Consider the following 27010-nt stretch of genomic DNA (forward strand, 5'->3'; position numbering starts at 1 on the left):
AAACGGCCTTGCCCACCTCATCTGTCCCAGGCCATCAGCAAGTCTTAGTGGGTGTCCAGCGTGTGTACCAGGTTGTGTAGAGCCCTTTGCAGGGACAGCAGAGCATGGGGCAGGACCAGTGTGCAGTGTTGGCTTCCTGCTCTGTGTTGCCAGCCTAGTTCCTCCCCACACTTGGCTGGGAAGGGGCCGCCACACTTTGCCAGGCTGACATCTGCAGGATTGTATGCTCCATCCTGGTGCCCAGACAGCCTGTGTCAAATAAGGACTATGAGATCCCTTTGTGCCGTCAGCTCAGGGGCTGGGCTGATTCTGGAGTGTGGAAGGCGGTACAGCCACCGGCCGGGCAGTCCCGATGCCTGGCAGTCCTAGCCCTGACGAAAACCATGTGTTGGATCTGGGCCTTGCTTCTTTCTAAGATAAGTGAGGGAGATGAAACCTGTTCTCCCTGCTTCGTAGGTATGTTGTGATAAAGTGATATGAATATTTGTGAAAATACTTGCTAAAAAACTCAAACTCTTAGGGAGGTACAAAGGTATTATTGTAAAATTTTCCATGTACTAGTAAGTGAAGACATACTATGTGCGTGAAGGTGTGACTTAAGCCTCACGACACTCAGATTCCTGCTATACGAGGTACAAAAGTGATTTTTCACATCCCTTAACCTCCATAAGCCTAGACTTAAAATAACTCCACTTCATGTGAAATATTCCATAAGTCAGCTCTAAAATTGCCATTCATAATATATAAATTATTCTTGGTTATAAAGTAATCTGATGCTAATGGAAGAACAGCAGGACCCTAAATCAGCTGCCATGGACTCTCTCCTGAGTTCATGAGCACACAGCTGCCTGCTTAATCACCGTACAAGTGGAAAGTGTTTATAACTTACATCAAAGTATACTTCAATGAAAATTTTGGAAGAGACACTTATGTAAGTCAGATGGTCTATAATGGAAATGAAAATATAATAAACTACAGTTTCAGCAGGTCTCCCTAGAGCACTCTGTGCTTAAAGTGTTGTGCAGGTGTTCGGTGTAAATGCTTAGCTTCTGGGTACCAGGATGTGGCCAATGTGTGTTCACTAAGTGAACAAGCCAGCTCTCCAATGCCGGGCCCCCCTGCTGGCTGGCGGGGTGGGGCACTAGCTCATTCAGCAATAGCATGTGCCCAACTTCCCAGCTGCCTGACCCTCTGCTCAGCGTAGGAGCCCACTGCACCTGTCCCCGCTGGTCCAACCTGGCTAATCGGTGTCTCAGTGTTGTCCTCTTTCACTTCTCACTAGTCAAAGAAACAAGTCTACAAAAGCCCACACTAAGTTTTCTAGTTAGCATTTGACTCTAGGGTATCTGTAGGAAACAGTCTGTCGTTGGGCCAATTCCTGGCATTCAGTCAGACTTTCAGAATCCCGTTGGTAATCCTTCCCATACTCTCTGTTCAGTCAGTGACCATTCCCCTGGCCAGACATAACTTGAGACCAAAGCTTCCTCAGCGGTAGTAATCCCAGTTCTCTGCCCTACGCCAGTAGAGTACCAAGCATTTCTCTGCTAGGCCTCAGTGCAGAACGAACGCTCCAGGCTACCTTCTCATTTATTCAGTCTTTCAAGATGTTTATGGGACATCTAGAATCCTCAGGCCATGGGTGAAGCTTTGGAGAGGCACAGAGATGAAAGAGACTGAGTGTTCTTAATCTCTGATGGTTTAGCTATCTGAGCAGGGCTGTTGACTCCTACAAACCCCCACTCATACACACTGAGTCCCCCAGGTAATAGCATACATCATGTCCAATAGTGGCCTTGTCCCCTGAGCTCCTGGGTCAGCTGAGCATGAGCACTCTTGGTCCGCTGTTGGCTGTTTTTAGCTGCCATACGTCATCATTATTTGCAATATTAACTTGCTGTGCTCTCTTCCCCAACCTCTGTTCATATTTATTTTCTGTTGCCTAATTAATTTTCATGTTGGTTTTATTTTTAGAAAATTGTAGCGGCAAGTATATATAAACATATATACGGTGAAGTCATTAAAGCAAAAGCACTTTAAAGACTGTATACTTGTTTTTGGCTTCCGCACCTTTGGTTTTCACTGAGTTTCACAGGACATGCTGTTGATCATGGTCATCTAAATTGTTTCCTGCTCCACATTTCACTGTCTCCAGCTTGGGGCCTGAGCCGAGGCCGTCTTGGTCAGTCGTGCTTGGCTCTGTGACTTGCCAGCATGATCTTCAAGAACGAGTGATCTGGCCTGGAAATGAGAAATCGAGCTTGTGTTTACCATCTTTGCAGAAACATTTTGGATGGCCCTGTCCATTGTCCTGCTTGCACACCCACCCAGCCCTCTCCATCCTGCTGCCCCTCCCCTGCCCCACCCTGCACTGACCATGGTTTGACAGCTCTCATGGACTCGTCTGTATCCTTTTGGTCATCACATCACCAAGCTGCTAAAATGTCAGATGATGACAGGTAGGCTCACTTTTGCTCCCGCTTAGAAGCCCATTTGCTTTTCTGCAAAATGACCCAGCAACATTGTCTCCCTAATCTGGGAGTGGTTGCTTTGCCATTATCATTATTGTCGAGGGGCAGAGTACTTGTTCGGAGGCCTTGTCTGCCTTGTTATTACTTACAAAGAACATGTCTAAAGTCTGTAGAGAATCCACTCCCAGGGACCCAAGAATTGTTCCTAACTTGTAGGGTATCCAGTTTGGACCAGGTGGCCAAGAGTTGCAATCAACTTCTTATTCTGAACCCACAGTCAGATGGATCAGCCCTCCATTCCATATGATCACCCTTTCCTAGGGACCAGGTTGCTGGTTTCTGGGCACAGACTCAACAATCCCAGATGCAGAAGCCCTCTCTCCCAAAGATATTACATTCCAGGTCAGAAGTCATCAGAGGGGTCTCTCCTCAAAGACTGGGTTCTCCATGACACCTCAGGTTAACTGGTTCTGGCATGTTGGTTTGCTTCCTGTCTGAACTGAAAAACTGTATCCTTTCAGCTTTTCCAGAAAGATGGGAATTCATTCAGAAAGTTCAGACTGATTCCTTTGATCGTACTTAGGAAACTCAGAGTTTGTTTGGCTCCTATAGTTGCAGGGGGCTGATGATGAACCTGCATCTCAAGAGCCTGTTTGAGAGCCCCGTAGGGATATCAGCAGAGCCCCAGGGATCTAAGGAGCTTTCCTGGCCTGGGCATGTAGTTTGGCCTCATGAGGCTGAGGGCCATCTCCCTGCAGGGATCCCAGCTGAAGAATGTGGCATCTCAGGGCTGGAAGGAGCTGCTGAGGTCACTTAGTCCTGGCCCTGAGATTACACAGGGATTCCTTCTGTTAAAAAGTGGCCATGCAGTCCCTACCTGCTGTCTTTGGAAGCTGCCGAGGAAGTGAGTCCTTGCCCAATCTCATGTCCCCTGGGGGTGTTCTGTGGTTGACCCCAGGAGTCCAGCAGAGTGTCCTCTTCCATTCCTTGTTAAGAAGCTGGGGGTGGAGTCCAATCTCTTTGCATCCAAGTTCTAAACCCTCATCACCCTCCAAAGAACCCACTCAGCTGTGACAGGCCATGTGGGTCTTTCTAGTGGTCCCACTCTGTATGGCCAATCCAGACCTAAAGGGAATTAGCTGGTGTGGGTGCCCAGCTCTATGCTGGCTAGGACTGCAGTTCTTGGCTCTGGCAGCATGTTAGTTAGAATCACTGGGGAGATTTTAAAACTCCCTAAGCTTAGATACACCCTCCCCCATCAATAAGTAAGAATCTTTGGGGTAGGCCCTAGCCATCAGATTTTGTCCAAGATGCCCAGGCACTTCTAAGGTGCCTCCCAGAGCGAGAGCTGGCCTGCCCATCATCAGGCTGGCATTTATAATTTGAGCAAAGCTATCCTTAGGGTCCTTCCAATTTGCAAGATATTTTGGCAACCTGCACTGTCCCCCAGTGCTGCCAACGACCCTTGCCCTGAGCAGCCCTCCTGCCCAGTGGGGCACGTGGGGGAGGGGCGGGTGCCGCAGGCTGCAGGGGCTGCACGAAACTTCGTTTGCTGCTTGTTCTTCCTTTGATGCATGTGGTGCTGCCTGTCCTTCCAGAAACTCTGTCTCCTCCTCTTTTCTGATGTTTCTAAACAAAAGAATATCCATGGTTTCCAACTTATAGCCTAAGATCTGTCATATTTCAAAGACACCAGCTGAAAAGGAGATGTGCGCTTCCAAGTCAGTTTGGTTGCTCACTCTCCTGTGTCACGAGGAGGGGGGGTGCAGGTCTGTCAGACTCGGAGCAGGACAGACAGCAGCAAGCAGAGGGGCCTGGGCCAGAGCACGTGGCCAAGAGGAGTTCTTCCCCAGCCACAGGCCTCCTTGTTCTCTCACAGGTCCAACGCACAGGTGATGTATGGACATTTCAAATGTTTGCTGCAGAGGGCTCTGACTTATGCACACTCTGGTCCTCTTGAGCACAGGCAAGCAGAGGTACACACACACACACACTCACCCTCACACACACACTCACCCTCACACACACACTCACCCTCGCACACACACTCACCCTCACACACACACTCACCCTCACACACACACTCACCCTCACACACACACTCACCCTCGCACACACACTCACCCTCACACACACACTCACCCTCGCACACACACTCACCCTCACACACACACTCACCCTCGCACACACACTCACCCTCACACACACACTCACCCTCGCACACACACTCACCCTCGCACACACACTCACCCTCACACACACACTCACCCTCGCACACACACTCACCCTCACACACACACTCACCCTCGCACACACACTCACCCTCGCACACACACTCACCCTCACACACACACTCACCCTCACACACACACTCACCCTCACACACACACTCACCCTCACACACACACTCACCCTCGCACACACACTCACCCTCACACACACACTCACCCTCACACACACACTCTCCCTCGCACACACTCACACAGCCTCTCACTCCAGCTGCCTGGATGGCTGAAGCCTTCCCGCACATGGGGAGAAGGTGTGGGAGACAGTGAGAACTCTGGAAAACTAACTCCTTTATTTGTTACTCTTTAGTCAAATACCACCATCTGTCCCTTTCAGATGTTACTTGTTTTGAGGTGAGATGATAGAAAAGGAAAATAAAAACAGTGCCCGGGGCCTTGAACAGACCACTGCAGAGCTCCCGTTCTGAGCGCCCCGGGGCCCCAGGAACCCCTTCTTACCGGACCAGGACTGTCAGTCCTAGGTTTGTCGTCACATTGCTGAATTTCAGTTGTGATGTGATGTGCCAAAATTTCTTATTTTCAATGGGTTTTGTAGAACTTTATTTTTGGTTTCAAGAGGGAGCTGTTGATGAGCGTGAGACTTCAGAATGGAGCCCTGATTTTCCCCGATTCCCTAAGGAGGGGAGCCCTTAGCTGCACAGACGCACTGTGCAGAAAGGCTGCCTAGCAGCCCCGGACTGCACACACAGTGCTGGGCTGCAGCCATGCAAGCCTCATAGCTTTGTGAGTCACCTGGTAGACCAGCTGCTTTAGTAGATTTGACCCCACCAAAGGGAAGAGAAAGGCCATCATTTTCCAATTCTTGTTTAACCCTATTTAATTTTAAGATGCTTCCTGATATTTGTTAGAGTTTGCTTACAGCCTCTTTGCATTTGCTAAAGCACTTACTAAGCATCTAATAAGTGCCAGATACCATGCTGGGCACTGAGTGGAGTGAGGCAAGGCCCTGGCCCTCTGGGGGTCCCCAGCCTGAGGTAGGAGGCTGTGTCCACGGGGTGGCGAGGGCTGTGATTCTGCACTATGGTGCCTAAGTGACAGGAGCCCCACCAGACCTCAGATGAGGCAGAACTGCTGAAGCTCAGGGCAAGCTGGTTCTAAGCTGCTTTTCTCCAGTAGTCACGCAGCGCTGAGCTTTTCCTTCTTGACCTAGTCTGGGCCACCAGTTGGACAGTGAAGCCTTCTTTAGGGAACGTAGACCTTCCTGCTCCCACTGACTCAGTCTGTCCAGGTCCCCAGCAGCCCCGCCAGCGTTCCTGCTCCCACTGACTCAGTCTGTCCAGGTCCCCAGCAGCCCCGCCAACGGGGGCATTGTGGGACACACACTGCTCAGCCGTGTGGCCTCAGGAACAGAATGTGGTCCAGGAGGTCTGTGCGCCACAGGAAGCTGGCACTCTGGTTTCTTTGCTTGGTAGAGTCCTTCTGTTCCTCGGGGTTCAGAGGAGCCTGCTGCAGAGCAGTGACTCCCTGAGACCCACAGCATTGATGCTGCAAAGAGAGCCAGTCTCCCCAAAAGCAGAGCCCCACTCCGCATTCCTGTCTGTGGGGACAACTGAGGTCTGGCAGCATTATCTTTACTGGGTGTTGGTCAGCCTTGGAACCTCACATCCTGGGATGTGACTTAGAAAGTAGTATATCTGGGCCTTGTCCATGGCTGCCCTCCCTCAAGTCCACTTCCAAGCAGTGTCCCTGGCATTTCTCGGGGAGGGAGCAGGTGTGTTGTCCTAAGACATTAACCACACATTTTTTTAAAGGGGGAGGGGATATCCTCCTGAACCACTGCTTTCTTCTCAATTCATTAATATATTTTCAATTTTTGATTTCTTAAAGCCAACTGAAAGTGAAAATGTCCCTGTCCCAACCGCTACACCTGGGGTAAGATCAGTAACTAGTCCCCAGGGGCTGGGCCTTTTCCTTGAGTTTATTTGACCATGTCGAGTTTTCCACTAGTTTTTCTGTATTCTCCATGATTGTTATTCCAGAACAGTGTCTGCAGTGGTTTGCATTCATCATCAGTATCCAGTACTCTTGACCAGCCCAGCGTTCACCTCTTAATACACTAGACCACGTGGACATGCATGTGCTGTGTGGACTCGGTTTTCTAAGCCCTGTGTTGTTAGCATGTAACTTTTCTTTTCATATCATGCTTTTTAAGGTGAAAAGGCCCTAGAAACACATCTTCAATTCTTACCTCTGTCACCTGTGTTTGCATCTGTTGCTGTTTTTCTGAAAGTGTTGCATGTTCTACTTTCCATTGGGTTTGACTTCTCCATGATAACCCTTCAGAACTCTGAAGAGAGCAATAGAATCTCCATCACCTTTTTCCGTCTTTTCCGAGTGATGCGATTGGTGAAGCTTCTCAGCAGGGGTGAAGGCATCCGGACCTTGCTGTGGACTTTCATTAAGTCCTTTCAGGTAAGAGCCATGCCAGGACTTCTTTATGTCTTTGAAGATCCTATGTAAGTCAGTGATTGTCCCCTCCCATGGAGGATCCAGACTGTTTTCTGCATGACCTCTGTGACCACCTAGGTCAGGTACCTACCCAGGTCGCGTGACCACCCAGGTCACTAGAGAATATGGAAAGCTGGAGAGACCCTGTGTTACTTGGGTAAATGAAATAGGATTACTTCCTTAAAGGAGACAGAAAGTAAAGCAATAAGGACCTGTAGCTGAGAGTTCTGGACCATTTCCAAGACTGATAGAGCTGTGAGCCTCTGAGTAGCTTGAGCTGGTCCTCCCTAGGAAGCACAGTGGTGCATGATGAGAGTGTGCCGGGTCCCAGGAGACACCCAGAAGCCCAGCGCCTCTCGCTTCTGCTCATAGGGCTGCAACAGTCCTGTCTGTAGATACGAATCAGAGACCATCGCCGGGGCCAGCACTCATCACCAGTGTCTGGAGTAGCCAGTGCCTGGAACAACTACAGAGTTGAGGATGTTTAGGCATAAACCATGTCTTATTTGTAATTTGTGATTCTTCAGACCAGTGTAGCCTGGTTCTATTCTATTCCTGAACAGAACCTGGCTTCTGTGCCTTCTAGTACCCAGTATCCCACCCAAGTACTCTCGTCTTCTGGGCTGAGTCCATGGGGAAGATGGGTATAGATTCTTGTTAAAAAGGTACACCCATGAAGGGGAATTTGTAGATATGCACAAGCATTGGAAAATGAATCACACATCCCTGTTTTTATTATTTAACTACTTTAATTCAAAAGTAATAAGTATCACATTAACAAATGAAGCGATCCAAAGATCTTTAAAGAAAAAGTTCAAACTGACATCCATCACTACTGTTAATATTTCAGAGTGTTTTTTCCACAATGGGTAGGATTTTAACACATGAGAGGAGAAGGGATGGCATCTGGGGAAGGGGGTAGATCCAGAAGCTCAGAGAAGGAGAGTCAAGTCCTGCCGGTGAAATGGAGAGGAGGAGCCAGGAGTACCCCTCTGAGAGGGCGGGGCAGGCGGGGCGGCCTGAGGCAGGAGAGCCCTGACCTTGGGAGGGCTGAAGTCCCAGACAGTTGTCACTAATACAAAGCACTACAGTTTGTGAATGAACTGCCATAAAATACAATAACTTCATGTAATAATGTCGTTCTTACTCACTTTTAAAGAAATTGCTTACCTTTTCTTTGTAGTGAAATTCATGCCATGGGGTAGTGGTTCATGAAAACAGACATGGTGCCAACAAAATTCTTAAATATTCTGTAATCTTGGAAGAAAATGCACCTAGGTATAGGAAAGCCCGAAACTAGCCCTGTGGGGCTCCATGACCCAGTCCAGCCATCAGGATGGTGTCACTGCACCAGCCGGGCTGGCAGCCACAGTCCACACGTTGGAAAGTTTGTTAGCCTCTGGCTTTCTTCTGATGACCTTTTGCGGATAAGAGAGAAAGTGGATGCTTTAATAAGCATGTGTGCTTGGCATTAAGTTTAACAACCTGGGCACTTCCTGCATGTGGACATATTATCACATTAGATGAGGAAATAACTCACTTGAGAAACATGGGATGAAGGGGCCAGGGGTCTGACCTGACACAGGTTCCTAAGGAGAGCCCAGGCTTGACAACCACCCAGCTAGCTCCTTTTCTCTCCTGGCCCTACCCCCGGTTCTGGGGTTCTTTCAGAAAGCGTGCATTTGAAGAACAGTGTCTTCTTTCTCCAGTGACAGCCAGAAAGTGGTTCTTTCCCCCTGACCTAGTAATTCCATTCCTAAGACTTCACCTTAAGGGAATACTTGAGCAGGTGGCCAAGCAGTTTCGTGTAAAGATGTTCCTTGACAAGGTGAACTGCAATAGCCCCTCGTCTCCACCCCACACCCCACACCCCACACATGCCCACCTAAGAAGGTAGAAGCTATCTAAATGTCAATGTTCTGGAATGGTTTGGTCAGTTACAATATTTTTACAAAGAAATCTGGTGAGGAATTTAAACATTATGAGAGTGATGTGTCTGCGTTGACACTGTTTAGGGTTAGGATAAACTCTTAATGGCTGTGGGGTGCTGTCCTGCCTGCAGCTCTGTAACTCTGGGTAGATGCATGGCTAGAATACTAATGATGGAAGTTGCTGCGCTGGGCTGGGGTTTAAAAAGTTCTTCCTCTCTGTTGATGTTCTTTCAATATAACATGGAAAAGAAAAGCATGTGGCCCTCTGTGGGTCTTCATTCTGTACCCGCATAGTCACAGGGGCAAGAAGCCGGCACTGAGCAGAGTGCTTCCTGTCTTCCAGGCGCTCCCATATGTTGCCCTTCTCATAGCCATGTTGTTCTTCATCTACGCGGTTATCGGCATGCAGGTAAGCTCCAGGTCCCTTGGGGTCCCATATGCTGGGTAGTCCCAAATCTGTACAAGATGCTCCTTGGCCAGCCAGATTGGAAAGGCAAGGTCATGATTTTGCATCCAATGCCTTGGCTGCTTGAGAGAGGAATGGAGATGGGAAAGGCATAACTCCAAAGCAAAGAGCCGGTGCAGAGAGCCAGGCTCCGAAGAGCAAGAAGGAGTTGGTGGTCCTCTGCACCCTGAACCTGGGAGAGCCAACTGATTGAGAAAAGCCATAGTTGATTTTAGCAATGGGAAATGCCATACTCAAAGAAGCCATAATTGTACTATTGTCTGCCCTGATGTTACTAAGAAAATATTTAGTTATATAAAAGTCTGTGTATGTTCTGAAAAATAGTTTTATTGTAACCAAGTAAGAGTTTCACTTTAAACAAACTATTTCCTGATGCCATGGCGTACCTGAACTGGGACCATTATCTTGTGTCAGTAGCACGTCTGAGGAGGGGGCATGGGACCAGGTGGTTCTCTGACCCTGGCTGGTTGGCTGCAGGACACTTTCCAGCTCTCCATGGGGTGGGGAACAGGGTTGGGCTTCATTAACAGCTCAGCCCCAACAGAAGTGGCAGCTGCAGTGGGCAGAGCGTCAAGGAGTGGGGGGAGGTGGACAGCCTGTGGAGCTGGATCTCCCTGGGTGGTCTCTCTGACACATTCTCTGTGGGTTCAGATAGCTATCCTCTTTCAGATAAGGGAGGGGTTTGTGTAAAGAGATGGAGTAATTCCAGAGGCAGAGAAGGGATTATGTCAGTGTATTTATTTATTTATTTAATTTTCTTAAGTGAGAAGTGGAGAGGCAGAAAGACAGACTCCCACATGTGCTCTGACCAGGATCCATTCAATAAGCCCCCTATGGGGTATGCTCTGCCCATCTGGGGCCATTGCTTGGCAACTGAGCTATCTTAGCTCCTGAGGCGAAGCCATGGAGCCATCCTCAGTGGCAGGGACCAACTTGTTCCAACTGACCTATGACTGTGGGAGGGGAAGAGAGATAGAGAAGAGAGGAGTGGAGAAGCAGATGGTTGCTTCTCCTGTGTGCCCTGACTGGGATTCAAATATGGGACATCCACATGCTGGGCCTATACTCTACCACTAAGCCAACCGACCAGGGCTGTGCCGATTTATTTTATTCTGAAAGCATGGAAAGATTCACAAGTCGGTAGGAATACTAGCAGGAGTTATGAACCAAGAATCAATGTGCTTGAGCCCCTGTCATTCAGTGGCATGGGATGCCATGTGCCCTGAAAGGTCCTTCATGGCAAGATGCTCTCACACTGACCCAGAGCTGTCTCAGAGAACTGCAGACTGCATTGCTCATACACCACCATTCACTAAAGTGTCTGTCTGCTTCTGTAAGTCCCACAAGTATTTTCTAACTTCCCCTCGCCCTGGAAGTAAAGCCACCCTTCTTTCTGTGGCCTGATGGCCCCATGCTTGTCTTCAGCCTGACCCTTGTCTGCCTCTCTGTACGCACGTTCTCTTCATTTCCTGGAGCACCTGTGTGGCCTCCGTTCTGGGCCTTCATCTTACTCCCCTGGAGCCTCCCTGTCCCAAGTCCCCAGCCTCGTATATGTGAGCCTCTCTCTGCTCCCCTGTTCAGCTGGACTATGCCAGCTCTCATGTGGATGGCTGCCTACCTGCTTGCTTTTCTGACCCTCTGCCAGCATAGGAGCTCCAAGGGGAGAATATACCTGATGTCACCATGTTCCCAGTGGTTAGCACAGTGCCTGGCACAGCTTTGTGAATAAATGAAGGTCCAAGCATCATGGGAAAGCTCTTGTGGGTGTGGATCAAACTTGAGGTGGTTCTAAATTCACATACAGAGGGTTATTGTTTTGTTTTGTTTCTTTGTTTTTTATTTTTATTTTTTATCATTAGTTTTTCGTTGCAACACCTTAGTTGTTCATTGATTGCTTTCTCATATGTGCCTTGACCGTGGGCCTTCAGCAGACCGAGTAACCCCTTGCTCGAGCCAGCGACCTTGGGTCCAAAGCTGGTGAGCTTTGCTCAAACCAGATGAGCCCGCGCTCAAGCTGGCGACCTAGGGGTCTCGAACCTGGGTCCTCGGCATCCTATTCCGATGCTCCATCCACTGCGCCACCGCTCGGTCAGGCATTGTTTTGTTTTTTAATGACAAAAATCTATTCTTATTTCTCTCTAATAATTTCTCCACCTAGATGTTTGGGAAAGTTGCCATGAGAGATAACAACCAGATTAACAGGAACAACAACTTCCAGACCTTTCCCCAGGCGGTGCTGCTGCTCTTCAGGTAACTGATTCCAGCAGGAGGCGTGTGTCTCCAGCTTTGGGCTGCAGAGTGACAGAGGACACTATTGTTAAAGCAGCATGACCATTCCTAGTTGATCACAGTGGCTTTTTGCATTTGTTTTGTATTCTTAAACAGAGACACTAACATCTCAGTCACAGGAATTTTGCTGTGGTTGTTCCAGTGGTGGCTGGCTTAGGGTTTATCCTTCTGGGAGTTAGTGAGTCTCCTAAGGCCACCTGGGAAATGGAAGGAGCTGTGCTTACGACTCAGAGCGCGCACTGAGACACAACCAGGAGCACAGGAATTTTGCGGGAACATAGAAGCCTTTTGTGCAGCCAGTAGGGGATATCCTAAAGGTGTAATTAGAAATTTTATGGGATTTTTTTTAACCCCCGTTAATTAACATTGTAAACAAGGGTGCCTCAAAATGAGAGAACTTTCTATAAATCACACAAGTAATCGGTAATGACTCTAGTGACTGGATAGCAAGTCATCGGTAAGTTAGGTAATTTCCAGTTGTTGACTTTCAACAAAATTGAAACAGAGTCTAATAAAGTCAGATGTTAAGCTATTAAAAGATAATTAATAATCAATAAAATTTTTAACATTAGTGTTTAAAGAAGAAACAGTGCAAAAATAAACTTCTATTTTTACAAAAAGAATTAATGTCCTTATATCGATTGATATAAATAAAAGGAAGTTGTAGCCAGGCCTCCTTAGGTTTTGCTCCAATGAAAAAAATTTTTTTTGACATTTTTTAATGGTCTAAGCCTCAAATCCCTTCCTCCCCTACTAAAAGCCTTTCTTTGCTTGCTCTGAAAAGGTGTGCGACAGGTGAGGCCTGGCAGGAGATCATGCTGGCCTGCCTCCCAGGGAAACTGTGTGACCCTGAGTCGGATTACAACCCCGGGGAGGAGTACTCGTGCGGGAGCAACTTCGCCATTGTGTATTTCATCAGTTTTTACATGCTCTGCGCATTTCTGGTATGTGGTCAGATGAGCTCCCTCTGCGTCAGCAGGTGTTTGTGTAACATTCGGAATTCAGACCAGTGATGTCGCCCCACCCACTTGCTGGAGGCTGTTTCATGTGGATGAGCAGCACCCTGGACTCCATGTGGCAGTCTTGGCAGAGGTTTTTGCTTAATCATCCAGTGTGAAGCACCTTTGTGTGAGCAGGTCTTTAATGCTTAGTCAGACTTGGAGTAGTCATAGCCCTGGCTTCTTAGGGCTGCTGGTTTCTTTATAAAAAATTTAAAGCAGCATTGTTTATAATAGCCAAGATCTGGAAACAGCCCGAGTGTCCATCAGTGGACAAGTAGATTAAAAAGTTGTGGTACATATACACAATGGAATACTACGCGGCTGTGAAAAAGAAGGAAATCTTACCCTTTGCAGCAACATAGTTGGACCTGGAGTCTATTATGCTAAGTGAAATAAGCCAGGCAGAGAAAGAAAAATATCATGACTTCACTCATATGAGGAATCCAATGAACAATGAGAACTGAGGAACGGAAGAGAAGCAGAGAAGGGGTCAAAGAGTCCAGAGGGAAAAGAGAGGAGGGGATCAAAGAAAGGAAAGACATTAGTGAAAGTATATAAACATAACACAGAGAGATAGAGGGCAGGATAGTAAATTATGGAGGAAAAGGGGAAAGGCGGTGGGGGGAGGGGGCTAAGGGGGAATCAAGGAGAACAAGGGGGGGAGGGAGGGAGATATATTCAGGGGTACACTTGTAACTATGTAAACATAACAAATTAAAATCAGTAAAAAAAAATTTCAAAGCCAATACACATGGCGGTGACTTAGGAGTGTGAGTTATTTGGTAGCAATGAAATTATAAAACTGGAGTGTGCTTCAAAAGTCCAGATAATTAACCCCCCTCCCAACCTCCCCTGGGACTATGCCAAAGCCATCTCAGAAAGCTAAAAGCCTGCTCTTTCCTTAAACGTTCTCCAGAGGGGAAGTTTTTATAGCCTCTCTGGAGGAACAGGTGTAAATGTTTCCCGACCCCATAATTAGGAAACACCAGCAGGGTCTAGCACCACCCCTCCCACCACAGCTGAAGTTCCCCCTTCTCATTTCCTTTCACAGATCATCAACCTGTTTGTGGCTGTCATCATGGATAATTTTGATTATCTGACCCGGGACTGGTCAATTCTGGGACCTCACCATTTAGACGAATTCAAAAGGATATGGTCAGAATATGACCCTGAGGCAAAGTAGGTTGGAAAGGATTCCATATGGCATGTGTGGGCTGTGTCTGGCCCGCTGGCTGTGGTTGTGGTTGTGGTGGAAGGTGGGATGGATGGAAAGCTCAGCCCTCAGTGCTGCCTAGACCTCATGCTGTCCTCTGTCTTCAGGGGAAGGATCAAGCACCTTGATGTGGTCACCCTGCTCCGCCGCATCCAGCCTCCCCTGGGGTTTGGGAAATTATGCCCACACAGAGTAGCTTGTAAGGTAAGTGTCCTGTTTGAGCGGCTGATGGCCTCTCTTGCAGGGACTCCTGCTTCATTAAAAACAACAACAGTAAGTGACATTCTCTCAAACCCTCTGTCAGGTGCTGAGGATGCAGAGATGAATAATATGTGGTTCCTGTCCTGGAAGAGCTCCCAGAAGTGTAAACCTTAGGACCCCCTGCCAGCCAACAATGAGAATAGGAAGGGAATTATGTAGTCTGTCATCAGGTGACAGGAATGGAGGTGACAGGGACCATTTGCATTAGGTCCAGAAGGAGAGACATAGGGGTTTGTCTGAGTGGGAGGGGCTTTGTAGAAAGGAAGCACAGAGAACCCAGACATGGAGGCAGGAGAATGGACGTTATATTGGCAAGTGGAGCATCACTGGTGTGGCTAGAACAGAAGGGGAAGTGGCTGAAGGCCACAGGCACAAACTCAGCATAGCTCTGAGGAGCCGTCCAAGCCCTGCTGAGTTCCAACATGAGTGGACTTCCGTGTTAGACAGGCGACTCTGGCAGTGGAGAAGTAAGCTGGGGACGGGGCACAAGGAGAGCTGTTGGAGTTAGATGTCTAAGCGTGGTGTGACAAGAGCCAGGTGAGGGCAGAGGAAGTAGGGATAGAGAGGAGGGGGTGGCTTAGCGCTCCACTTAGGAAGTAGAATGGAGGAGACTCGGTCCCCTGGGCATTGATAGCTTGTGTGCTGGTGGGTACAGTTATATGCCCTCTGTGGCTGGCGCTCCTCTCCTGGTGAACCACCAGCAGTGGATGGATCCGGACCTCCCACCCACGCCGTGTCTGCAGTCCTCACAGCAGACCACGCTGTCTCTGAGCCCTCGCTGAGATTTGTTTTCTTTCCATAGAGCTCGCATTGACTCACCTTAAGTCTGTTGTAGCAACAGAAAAGACTTCCCCTTTTTAAAAGAGAAAGGCAGGATGTACCTATTGGAACTCTACCCTGAAGAAACCCAGCCAGTCTGCTGGGCCACTTCTAGACGGATCCAGCGGAGCAGAGTCGAGTCGACTGTGTTTCAGGCTCCCAAAGAGGTTTTCTAAGCCATGCTCATCGTTCCCTGAGCGAACGTTCAGAAAACCCATTGGCAAGTCCTCGGGGTCCTTGCCTGGGTCGTCTCTGCTCCTCATCCTGGACTTGGGGTGGTAGTTGCCTTTTTTTCATAGGTTTCAAAAGCAACAGCCTCTTTCCTGCTTCCCAAGAACAAGATGGGTTCCAGCTCATTGCTGTCATCTTGTGTTTGCATCTCCAAGCCCAATTACCATATTTTTCCATGTATAAGACACACCCTTTTTTGAAAAATTTGGGGTCTAAAAACAGTGCGTCTTATACAGTGGTTGTAGATTTTTTTACTTGCATTTCCCGCTTTTTCCTGTGGATGAGGAGTTGTATGAATTTTATGATGAATAAAACTTGAGTTCAATAACTTTATGTAATACATTTTTTTTTTCAAATTTTGGGCCCCAAAATTAAGGTGTATCTTATACATGGGGGGTTACAGTACATAAAGGATCCAAGTGTCCTCAAGGCACAAAATGGTCCCCTTTGCTGACTCAGGAGCTTGCCAGGAAGGGTGGCCAGATATCACAGCTGCCTGTGCTGGTTTTGGAAATGGGGTGGTTGGTAATAGGACTGAGAATTTAGGTGGGATGCATCGTGCAAACACAGATTTCCAGCTGTTAATAAAGAGGGAAAAAAATTTTTTTTAACTTTTGGGATACCCTGTCAGGCCAATATAAGAAATTTGAAGCTACCAACAATTATAATTACCACTGATTTAGCACCTAACCTTGTTCCAGGTACTGGTGTGGTATCTCTGTCCATGATCTTTAATCCCTGCCCAGCCCCCTTGGTGTGGGCAGGTTGTCTGCTACACAGAGGGGGTGACTGGGACTCAGAGACAGTGGCAGGCACCCCGTCCTGTCCAGCTCTCAGTGCTGGTGTGAGAGGGGCCAGGAGAGGGGGAAGAGAAGTGGAAAGTGCAGATTCCACTCTGAAGGACCAAACAATTGAAGGAACCATGTAGACTCCACAACGGTTTCACTAGGGCAGGGTCCTCGGAGGACACTCCCTGTATTAGGAATAATCACAGATCCTGTTGTTTGAGGACCCAAGTTCCACACTCTACTCCTGCCTTACTGTGTCTGGTACAACATTTCACACTCATAACAGCCTTAAGGGTGAGCCCAGAATGGAGGCCTGACCCCAAGACGCAGGGAGAGCTGGTTAATTGGCAAGGAAAAGAATGCTGAAACAGGGACATGATGAAACAAAAAAACATCTGAGTGCCTGTATTTGCCTTTCATGACCAGACCTTTGATCTTTGTCATGTCAGAGCCCCCGAGCTGGAAGGTGCTCCTCACACGACTGTTGAATTAAATTGAGGGCCAACTAGAAAAGAGATGGGGAAGAAACAGAATGCATGTGGGAAAGGGATATGGCTATGATCGGTCATTCTCATTCCACTAAGAAAATTTTCTTTCTGTTTACAGAGGCTGGTTGCCATGAACATGCCTCTCAACAGTGATGGGACAGTCATGTTTAATGCAACCCTGTTTGCTTTGGTTCGAACAGCTCTTAAAATCAAGACTGAAGGTGAGCACTCCCTGGGAGCAGGCCGGGCGGCGGAACTGGGAGGTGATGCCACCTCCCACCTGCGTTAGCCTTTTGGGCCTTTCCTTGCCAAGGGGAGGCCCTGGGAAGGGGGTGGTGAGTGCAATGAGAACATTTGTGCTGGTGCGTGCGGCTGTTCCCGTCTCCCTCATCCCTTCTTTCCTTCCTTCCTTTATACTTCACTCTGTCTCAGAAGGTTGTGAGGTGATAATGTCACTGCTTACACAGAGTAGCAGAGATTGGTGGGAGACCAGGCCAGAGACAGAACCATCACACGACTTGACTCCAGCTGTTCTCTTACTACTTGTGTGACCTTCAGTGAGGGATTTCACTGTTCTAAGCTATAGTCAGTGTCTCTCTGAAAAGGAAACTAGACACACTGATGCCAGGGGAAGTCCTGGGGAGAAGGTGAGGTCACGTCTGCAGAAGCCCCTCGACTGACTTGTAGCGGGCACTGGGGAAATACTGTTCAAACCAGCATCTTCCCAGCTGAGACCAAAGCAGAGCGGTCTTGGGGACCACGCTCAGCCCTGGTAGAATAAGCCCTGGCATGAGGCCCCTGGGTCGGCTTGTGGCAGCTTCAGAGATGGGGTGGGAGGCAGGTTGGAACAGGTAAAGGAGTGACCAGGAGGTGAGGAATCAGAGACTGAGGGAAGAGAGGGGAGAAGCGGCACATGCGGAGTCTGTGGACATCTATTTTTCCACAGTTCTGGAGCTCAGAGTGAATCTGTCCCGCAAAGCGGGTCCCTGCAGGCTAATGTGTGCTCCCTGCAGTCTGCTCCCCTATGCCTGGCCCCATCAGGCATCAGTGAGGGTGCAGAAGGCAGGATGGACATGTTACTTGAAGAAACAAATATCAGCCCATCTGATAAAAGACCAAGGTGATGTGGATGCCACAGATGAGTATACACAGTAGGAATGGAGAGAGTCTTGTTTTGGTGAAATTTAGTCTGGGTCTTCAAGGAAGAAGGCAGGGTTTGGCATGCTAGGCTGGGAGCAGGGGAGAGGTACAGGTGTGGGCTTGGGAGGTTAGGACATGGGTTCCAGAGTAAAACATGGTTATTCCCACAGTGGAGTGACTGTGGTTGGTGCTGATACAGGACGTGTGAATGACCTGCCTGGGAAGAGCCTGCTGGGAGGAATGCCCTGGCCATGGGCGTGCTCCCGTCCAGGGCGGGCTAGCAGGGAAGCAGCAGTGGTCAGACTGGAGAGGAATTGCTGGGTGGAAGAAGCAAGGCTTGTTTTCTCCTCTTGCTTTCTGCATCCAGGGAACCTGGAACAGGCTAACGAGGAACTTCGAGCTGTGATAAAGAAGATCTGGAAGAAGACCAGCATGAAGCTCCTTGACCAAGTCGTCCCTCCAGCCGGGGGTCAGTGTAATCTGTTTCCTACGTAGTTCTTGACCAACACGTTTGTGTCAGTGATAGTGCCTCCAGCCACCCCAGACTGCAGAATTCTTTGTGCATCAGCTAGGTCAGTGAGGCCAACAGCTAAAGAAGGCCCCTCAAACATTTGGTGTAATTATTTGGGGTACTATGAAGACCACTCCAAAGGTGAGGCTTCGGCGGGAAGGAAACCAGACAAAGATGGCTGGAGCAGGGTCTTTTCTGTTGGTGGAGGAATTAATATTAGACAACAAGCTTGCTGCCTCAAAACAGAAAGCCTGTATCTTTTGGCCCAAAATTAAATATTTAAAACTAGTTTCCATTTACCCTTCAATGTATTATTGAACACTTCTCATAAAGAAATAGATAGCTGTCAGAAAATGGTATTTTCAAAATGTTCTTATCAAGACTGAGTTTGCTACCGTTAACTACCCAAAATGTCCCTTTAATTAGAATGTAGAGTAGGGACAGGACTAACAAGGCGTGCTTATTTCTTTCATTATTTATCATAAAATAACTGACTAAACCTTTTTTAGATTTATATATATATATAACACATATATATATAATATATATTATTTATACACTGTTTTCCCATTTTTGTTCAAGTGCACATGGACTTAGAAGTTGAGGTGGTTGTTTTTTGACTGTTTTATTTTCAAGTTTTAAAGGTGCAGGATCCGTTTGCTCAGGTCCACCACACAGCATCCCAGCATCTCTAGCTTGGGCACGTGGTGAGCACTGGTGTATTTTGTAGCCAACCAGACTTTTATAGTGTCACTGCCCCGCAGCTTTCAAGATTGGCCTGGCTCAGGTCTGGATACCGACTCTGGAACCCCGGGTCAGGACGGTGGCCAAAGTCTCTTCCTCTGAGAAGGTGACAACCTCTGGCTCTCAGGGGCAGAGAAAGCAGCATGCTGGCCAGCTCTGCTCCTGGGCATGAAGCGAGAGGCAGAATGAGTGTTTGTTGCTGCAGGGAGCCGCCCACAGCTAGCATGGCCACTGGCTCAAAGCTGGGGAAGATGGCCTGCAAAGAAATGATGATAAAGGGAAAGCCAAAAAGTCCCTAAATCAAAAAGAACAAAACCCCAAACTCCCACTGGGAGACCCCTGGCTCTGCACAGGAGAACTGATACTGCACACTTAAAACAACTCTTTGGTTTCATTCTGTTCTTTATAGCTGCACACCCAAGTGCTCGCATGGCTTAGAAAAACTGCTTTTAAAAAATTTGTTGTAACAATGTGCTTAAGCTTTTTCTGCAGCCTCTGTTCCTTTCAACCGGCAGTCTTTCAGAATATTCTGAAGCAATTCTGTTTTAGGGTGGTGGCATGGAATCAGAGTTATCTCTTGCCAGCTGTATTCCCCTACGACGTTTCTCGAAATACAGATGCATGCTTCAGAATAGCGGCTGTGCCTGTCTGGGTGAGCCTTCCCTGCGCGGCTGGAGCCTGCTCCTGCCTCCCCGCCTCACGCCTCTCCAGACACGCCACCTTCATTACAAACTAGTCTCACTCACATGTCAGGGCCCCCCTGGCTAGACGCACATGGTTAGCATCATTCACATGACCGTGACACTTCATTTCTTTTAATTTGACCAGAAAAAAAGTCTAGAATTTGGCTCACCATCTAAGCTCCCTTCTTTTAGCTCCACTAGACTTCTGGTAAGAGCTACATATTCTTCCATTCTCTTGGCCCAATGACAAGCCTGGCTTTTTCTCTGTATCTCTTAAAATGGATTGGAGTTTAGGATAACATGTTAATCTATTTCAAAATGGCACCAGGAGGCACTGTGAAACCAAGAAGAAGGAAATGGGGTCTTAGAAGGAGCTGAAATGTTGTAGAAGTTCCATGTCATGGTTTGTGTCTGTGCCTAGAATGATGCTTATTGAGTCTCAGATAAGTGCTGCTGCCAGCAGAGTTCAGTGGGCAGTGAGCTCACAGCTCCAGTAGGCAGACCCTGACTGAGTTGCTGGGCCGCATGTTAGTTTTGATCTGCTTTTCCACGTTCCAGCCTGCCAGTGGTTCCCAGCCATCCCCACATCACGGCAGGCTTAGAAAAGGAGAGTATTTGTACAGCCCTCCAGGCCAGTGAGTAAACAGCTCCCTGGGACTGAGGGGCTCTGTGCCCCCCATGCTGCAGCCTCGTCTGAAAGCAGCAGATTGAGCCAGGCCAGCTGTCCTGGCACCTGGGCCTGGCCGATGTAGGGTGGTCAGGGAGCCCCTTGGGGACCTGGTGACAGAGTAGGTGGCCATCTTAGGAGGTGTGCCGTGAGGCATCCCGGGTTGTCATGAGCTTGGTAATAAGGAGACACTCAGGACTGAGCCCTGGAACACCAGCTGGGAGCTTGTCTTTTGCAGGATCTGTGGCTGAGGGGCAGCCTGCCTGCTCGCTCCATCTTAGGGCTGAAATGTCTCGTTGCCCGTCTCTGACTCGCACGCACATTCTCGCCTCCACTCTGCAGTCTTGTCGCGCCACTCATGGGTCTTCCCCCATCTTGAGAAGTCCCTCTGCTTCCAGAGGCTTTCCTTGCCTTTGGATCTTCGCTCCTTGACCTGGCTCTTTGGCTCCTTTGCCCGGAAGGGCGCTCAGTGCCGACCCAACCTCTTCTCTCCAGTCCTGAGCCCAGCCAGCCTCACTGCCTTCAGTCCTTCTTTTCCTTCCTTTTCTGTCTTACTTTTACCTCCCCTGTTTCTATCAACTCTTCCTGGGCTCAGTCTCAATTAGCTCAGCTTCTCAGTGGAGCAGACCAAGTGGTCCTTGAACGCTGCCCTGCAGCACACTGGGTGGCTGTGCCCTGCTCTGGTGTGGCCCCATGGGGGGAGCACGGTCAGCCCTTGGCATTGAGCACACTGCCACCCAGGCTGTGGCCAGGAGAGCCAGGACCCTCCTGCAGGAGCCCCTTGGCCAGTCTAGGCCAGCACCGCCCAGGCTGAAGGAGATAAGGGTAGGCTCGCATGTGCTGGGAGCATCCCCATCTGGAATGAGTTGGGCCTTCTGTATATAGTGTTTTTTCTAGAAGCACCCAGAGAAGGCTTGAGATCCTGGACTGAAGAGGCCGGCTCTGGCAGAGCAGGTGGAGCATCCCCTTGGGTCCCTGGATTGTCTGTGCAGTCAGCAGTCAGTCTGCCTCTGGGCATCAGCCCAGTAGAGAGAGACTTGTACTCTGGGAGAGTCAGCACCAAAGAAGGTAGCTTGTGTGGCCCGCAGAGGAGGTGGAGAGCCCAGGCCGGGTGCTCATGTCCTACCTCGGCTGGCCCAGGGCAAGCCCTTGAACCTCTCTCACCTGTCAGAGGGGGTGAGCAGGTCCACTGGCTCAGAGTTCTACTTGAAGAGGCCATGTGACCCAGGTGGAACTCCTCTGACACAGGGCCTGGCACCTGTAGATGCCCAGTAGTAGCAGTAGCTGGAACTGGTGTCTTAACATTTCTAGACAAAACGAGGAGCAGCTCAAGAGCAGAGCAGGGGTTGCTCAAGACCTGGATGGTCTCTCTTCACTTCTCACCTCCTTGCCACGAGTGTATCCTTAGACCAGACAGACCGATGAGGGACCATGGTTTCACGTGCTACACAAAGTCTTAGGTTCTCTGGCGGCCCCTACACCATTCCAGGACTTGCCTAGCTTGGATTTGGAAAGAATGCAGTATGTTCTCAAAGCCAGACCATTCTAAGCATCTTCTCTCACAGTAACGTCAAGTAGCTCTTGACCAGGAAGTTTGGAGAGGTGACCCAGAGTGGCTCAGTAGCGTCAAAACCCAGAACCCCACCCAAGGTTACATTAGGGAATACAGTGGGCCTCAGTGTTCCCCAGCCTGTGGCTCTTGTAATCCATTTCAATGGCCGCCACAGTTGGCGGGTTGTAAAATAATAGTGACTCTGAGGGCTCACAATCATCCAGGCCCCAGCACTGAGGACCACCCAACAGGAGCTGAGTATTATACACGCCCCTTCTCCTATGAGTCTATCAGCCCCTCAAAGAGGCGTAGCCCTCTTCACACATGCGAGCACAAGGCCCTAGAGATTGAGGCCCTTGCCCCAGATCACATGTAACTATTATAAGGGCAGCCTGGCTGAGAGTTTAGCCATGCTAAAACCTGAGGGCCAGTAGCAAGTCATGGTCCGTGGCCCCGTGTGGGTGGGCTCAAGCTTTCTGCCCAGAAGCCATCAATCAGCACACAGCAGATCTGGTGGTGAACACCCTTGAGAGAGCGGGGCCTGTGGAGACCCCCAGGGCACATTCACACTGCCAAGGCGGTTTACCATGAGACAGCCGGAGCCTCTATTCTGCCTCATGCATCACCTGTAAAATGCTCAGCAGAGTTCCAGTTCCCAGTGATCCATGTTGGATTGTTTCTGAACAAATCAGAAATAAGTCAGCTCAGCCATGAGGTTAGTTGGCGCTGTCACAATGCAAAGAAACAGCAGTTCTGAATTATAAATCAAGAAATGCTGTATGGAGGCTATTGGCAGAGAGTCAGGGGCACACGAAAAATATGGGTTTGCAGTCACTTTACTGAACCTCCCTCTTCTTCCGAGCTTGTCTGTCACCTTTCCAAGGTCTCTATCTTTATCTCCAGGCATAGAGATTTGGATGGTTAATTGCCCTTGGTGTTCATGGTAATTATACATGCAGATCCCTATGAACAGAAATAAAAATATGACCTATGAAGTCTTTTTTTGTTTTGTAATTTTTATTTTAAGCAAATAACCAAGACAGTACCTAATAGTGTTACTAATATGCTGCTCTATTCAACTCATGACAAATATTATTTTCTGCAATTTTGAGTATCAGTTTATTTAACAGACTCTAATTTTGAGCCTTAACTGCTTTGCCCAACCTCGCTTTTTGCTAGATCTAGTCTCCCTCCTGTGATGTAAGCCGAGCGCACAGAGCCCCTGCCCTGCCCTGCCCTGCCCCAGCCAGAAGCCAGTGTTTAGGCTCTTGGTGCAAATGTGCTGATTCGGGAGAGCTCTGTCTGGTCTCTCCGTTTAGATGATGAGGTAACCGTGGGGAAGTTCTATGCCACTTTCCTGATACAGGACTACTTTAGGAAATTCAAGAAACGGAAAGAACAAGGACTGGTGGGAAAATACCCTGCGAAGAACACCACAATTGCCCTACAGGTGAATTGTTGTTTTGTTGTTTTCTCTTCTCACTAACGATTTTATAAGCTTATTTGAAACACTAGAGAGCTGACAATTCATGGTTGAGCAGTACCACAAGGATTTTGTTTAAACTGAGATACTGCACACTCCCCAAAATGTGGACTAGCCATTTCTGGGCCATGAGGTAAGTGCCTCCTTCTCCTTGCTTTCTCTGTTATCTGCGGGGGCCTGTGGGACAGGGCCCCCAGGACAGCAACCGGGAGGCACAGCCCTGGGGGAGGGGAGCAGCCTGCCCTGCGCCTGTCTCCTCCGGGCCTCTCCCAAGGCAGTGCCCTCCGGGCAGGCACACACCTTCCCCCAGCCCTGGGCTTGGGCCCTAGCCGCCCAGTACACAGCTTTACATCGGAACGCAAGTGCTTTGTTTTGTTTCTGTTTGTTTCTTACCCCACTGCTTGTTGGTTTTTGGTCCATTTCAGTAACATCCATCACCTCCTGGTGTGTCTGCTGTGCATGTGCATATGCGTTTGTGCGTGCATGTGTGCGTGTGCCTGCGCGCCTGGGGTGTGTCTGTCTCTCTGTGTTGTCTCCTGATGGTCGTGAGGCTTGCTGTGCAAATGCTGTTCTCATACCCAGGCCAGCCTCGGGTCCTCTAAGCCAGCCTGGCCCCTCCCCGGGCTCCTAGAGTGTGGATGTGGCTTTCAGGGACCTGTGGTTCCAACCAGAGTGCATGAGGATATAGAGCCCGAGGTGAGCCCACAACTCTGGGGTGGGAAGCAGGTGTGCAGCGGAAGGGAGTCACAGTGGAGACCTGCCCAGAGGGGCCAGGAAGGGGACTTTGTGAGTGCCGATGATGGAGAAAGCAGGGTGAAGAAGGAATGAGAAAAAGATGCTAAGAACTGGGGAAAGGGAACTGTAGAGGTTGGCAAGCTGTCAAAAACAACTGACCAAATTAACCAAGAGCCCTGTCATCTCTACTACCCACTGTGCTTTTAAGTTCATTGTGAATAGGGTAAAAAATGTTTCCTTTTCAATTCATTTACTCTAAAATTACTTTTATGCCCCTGTTATCAGCACATCTTAAATTAGGCCTTATAAATATTGGTAAGGGTCAATGTGAAATAGTCCTGCACTTTTTTTTTCCTGGAGAAAAATGTCCAGTATTGATTGTTTTGTGTTCAAAGTGATGGTCACTGCCAAAGTGAAGGCTTGTCTGTGATCTGGCTGAGAGAGGGAGTATAAACATGAATACTAATGAAATCATGAATGAGGAAATGTGTGGTGCGCATATGTTGGGTTAGATGACTTGGTGTGACAGTGGATGGAACATTCATGGTGGAACCTCTGTTCTACCCACACAGCTGCAGGGTGGGGTGAATCAGTTAAATCTAACAGTAGACAATTTCTGATCTTTCTTTCTCTGATCCCATCTCCTAAAGGTAGCTCAGTGAACCACAGGCTCAGTCAGATAGCTCATTGCTGTCTCAAGTTGTAGAATTTGTGAGCAAAATTCTCACCTCTGGCCAAACCAGTTTGCAAAAGTAATAGTAGCCCTTCTCACCACAATTTGCAAGTAGCTTTAGACAAGACAAACTGACAAGTGTTTGTAAATGTGAACAGGTCCCTCGCCCATACATTCTCCAGGGCAGTGTGGCCAAGTTGGGTGCAAGGAGAGGGGGTGATGCCATGTTTCTGGTAGCTCTTCCTGAAAGTAGCCTTGGGCCTGGAGGACTGAGCTGGCCAGGTCTCAATGCCCAGGACCCTTCGCATAGGTAATGCCTACTATTCTCAGATTCTTGTGGGTGGGGTTGGTGAAACTTGATGACTTTTCTGGAGGGGGAAACATACTCTTTCATGGGTGGCTGTGTCGTAGTTCACAATAATCAGGTTAGCTCTGGCAAGAGACCCTTCTGTTTTCCGTGGAAGGTGCTGCGATGACCACCTCGCACAGAGTTAAAGCTTTTCTGAATTCCTAAGACCTCCTAATTAGATGGCTTCAGTTCTTGCTCTGGTGATGGGGTATAGTCTTTTGATATTTTCAAATCTGAAAAAGCAACACATAGCTAAGTAGTTACCACATTTCACAAAGGGGCTTCATGGGGTCTTCAAGTAGAAAGTTCAAAATGCTGTCAAAACTACATTTTTAGGTCATGGGTGACAAGAGTCTATTACATTGTGTTCTAGTAATACTGAGGTTTGGTTTTGTTTCCTCCTAAACATTTTCTATTTTGTTGTTTATAAAAAGAGTTTCATTTCCTTGGTGAAATTAAAATATTTCCAGTTAGATGGTAATATCATCACATTTTACATGGTTCCGTTGGGAGTTGAGGCTATGACTCTAAATTATGTTAAATGCACAGCCTAGAAAATTAAGTTGTGTTCATAATTTTGACAGATAAATTCTGAAAATGCATTTTATTCTGAAGCAAACATTAAAAGTAGAAAATTTTGTCTCCTTGAAGGATAATTCTAATTACATTTTTGGCTTCCTCTGCTCTAGAAATGGCTTTAAATGTGATTTATCACTCTGCTTTTAATTAGCACGAGGAGGCTCTTCCTTTGTCATAATGGAGTATTGCATGATGATATAGCAGTTAGGGAAATGGGGCCAAGTGGCAATGGGGAACTGCACCAACACTGTCCCTAGGATAAGTACACAGGCCCTCAGGGGAGCACCAAGAGTGGGCATGGCATACTGAGAAGTGGGGCGAGTTGATTCTCCCTGTGCCAGGGGTGCCACATGGCTTTACTAATGGCCAGTGGAGTGTGGGCATTACGGTGTGAGCGCAGAAGTCCAGACATAGGCATGTGCGTGCTTGTGCTGCGTCGAGTGCCGTCTGCCTGAATAGCATCAGAGCTGGTCAACTTTCTGGGCTTCAGTCCCCCATGGAATGGTTTTCAAGGACGCAAGGATGCACTGTGGTTTTCAACCCTCTGGGCTCCATCTGGTCTCCCTGTGTTCAGACCAACTGCAGTGTCCCCTTCCACATGAAGGGGAACGGCTTGAGGAGCTCCTGGATCCATGTGTGGGCAGGAGCTCGGCACCCGGTGTACTCTGGCCTCTGTGGTCTGAATGAGTGTGCAGTTTCCACCTGTTCATCCATTGCCATCATTAAAGCTAGCCTTCTCTCCAGCACCTCTACAGAGGGAACCAGAGAGAAGCTGCGTCAGGCCTTTTATTTTCCTCACTCATCCCCTCCATGCCATGTTCACTTTAGTTTGACTCAGCATTTGCTCTTCATCCATTGTTGCCGCAGTCGAGTGACCTACAAGTTTCCACAAGGAGCAAGGAACTAAAAGAACAAAGCTCTGCAGCCATGAAACATGTGTCCCCTTCCCAGCAACTAGCGATGCCCCATCAGACCTTCCAGATGAGGACTCCTGTACAACAGGCAGACAAAAATTTGTCCAGTATCTCAAAGAAAAAAAAGATCCCAAAGTGGGAAAAGTTTTGTTCATTTCTTTTTCTTTCAACATTCAAGGATTTTCTTTATGCAAAAGACACTTGGGTGGAATCTGAGGAGACACTGTCCCTCACTCATCTCAGATGGGAACCTGCCCATCTTAATGACAGA

General features: G+C 48.5%; 1 protein-coding gene across 10 annotated transcripts in view; it reads left to right on the plus strand.

Annotated features, from left to right (window-relative positions):
* The window catches only part of CACNA1D (calcium voltage-gated channel subunit alpha1 D), a 355364-nt gene that overhangs the window by 303176 nt on the left and 25178 nt on the right, over positions 1-27010 (plus strand). For 6 of the 10 annotated variants that reach the window (XM_066352103.1, XM_066352111.1, XM_066352110.1 and 3 more), the window contains 10 exons: positions 6602-6646; positions 7058-7186; positions 9497-9562; positions 11778-11869; positions 12693-12852; positions 13961-14088; positions 14230-14326; positions 16828-16930; positions 18217-18318; positions 23326-23456. In XM_066352103.1, coding sequence (XP_066208200.1) covers positions 6602-6646; positions 7058-7186; positions 9497-9562; positions 11778-11869; positions 12693-12852; positions 13961-14088; positions 14230-14326; positions 16828-16930; positions 18217-18318; positions 23326-23456 — 1053 coding nt within the window. The remainder of the gene's footprint in view (positions 1-6601; positions 6647-7057; positions 7187-9496; positions 9563-11777; positions 11870-12692; positions 12853-13960; positions 14089-14229; positions 14327-16827; positions 16931-18216; positions 18319-23325; positions 23457-27010) is intronic. The other 4 variants (XM_066352109.1, XM_066352105.1, XM_066352107.1 and 1 more) reach the window with 1 other exon arrangement.

This window comes from Saccopteryx leptura, chromosome 10 (assembly GCF_036850995.1).
Source record: "Saccopteryx leptura isolate mSacLep1 chromosome 10, mSacLep1_pri_phased_curated, whole genome shotgun sequence".
NCBI classification, from domain to species: Eukaryota; Metazoa; Chordata; class Mammalia; order Chiroptera; family Emballonuridae; genus Saccopteryx; species Saccopteryx leptura.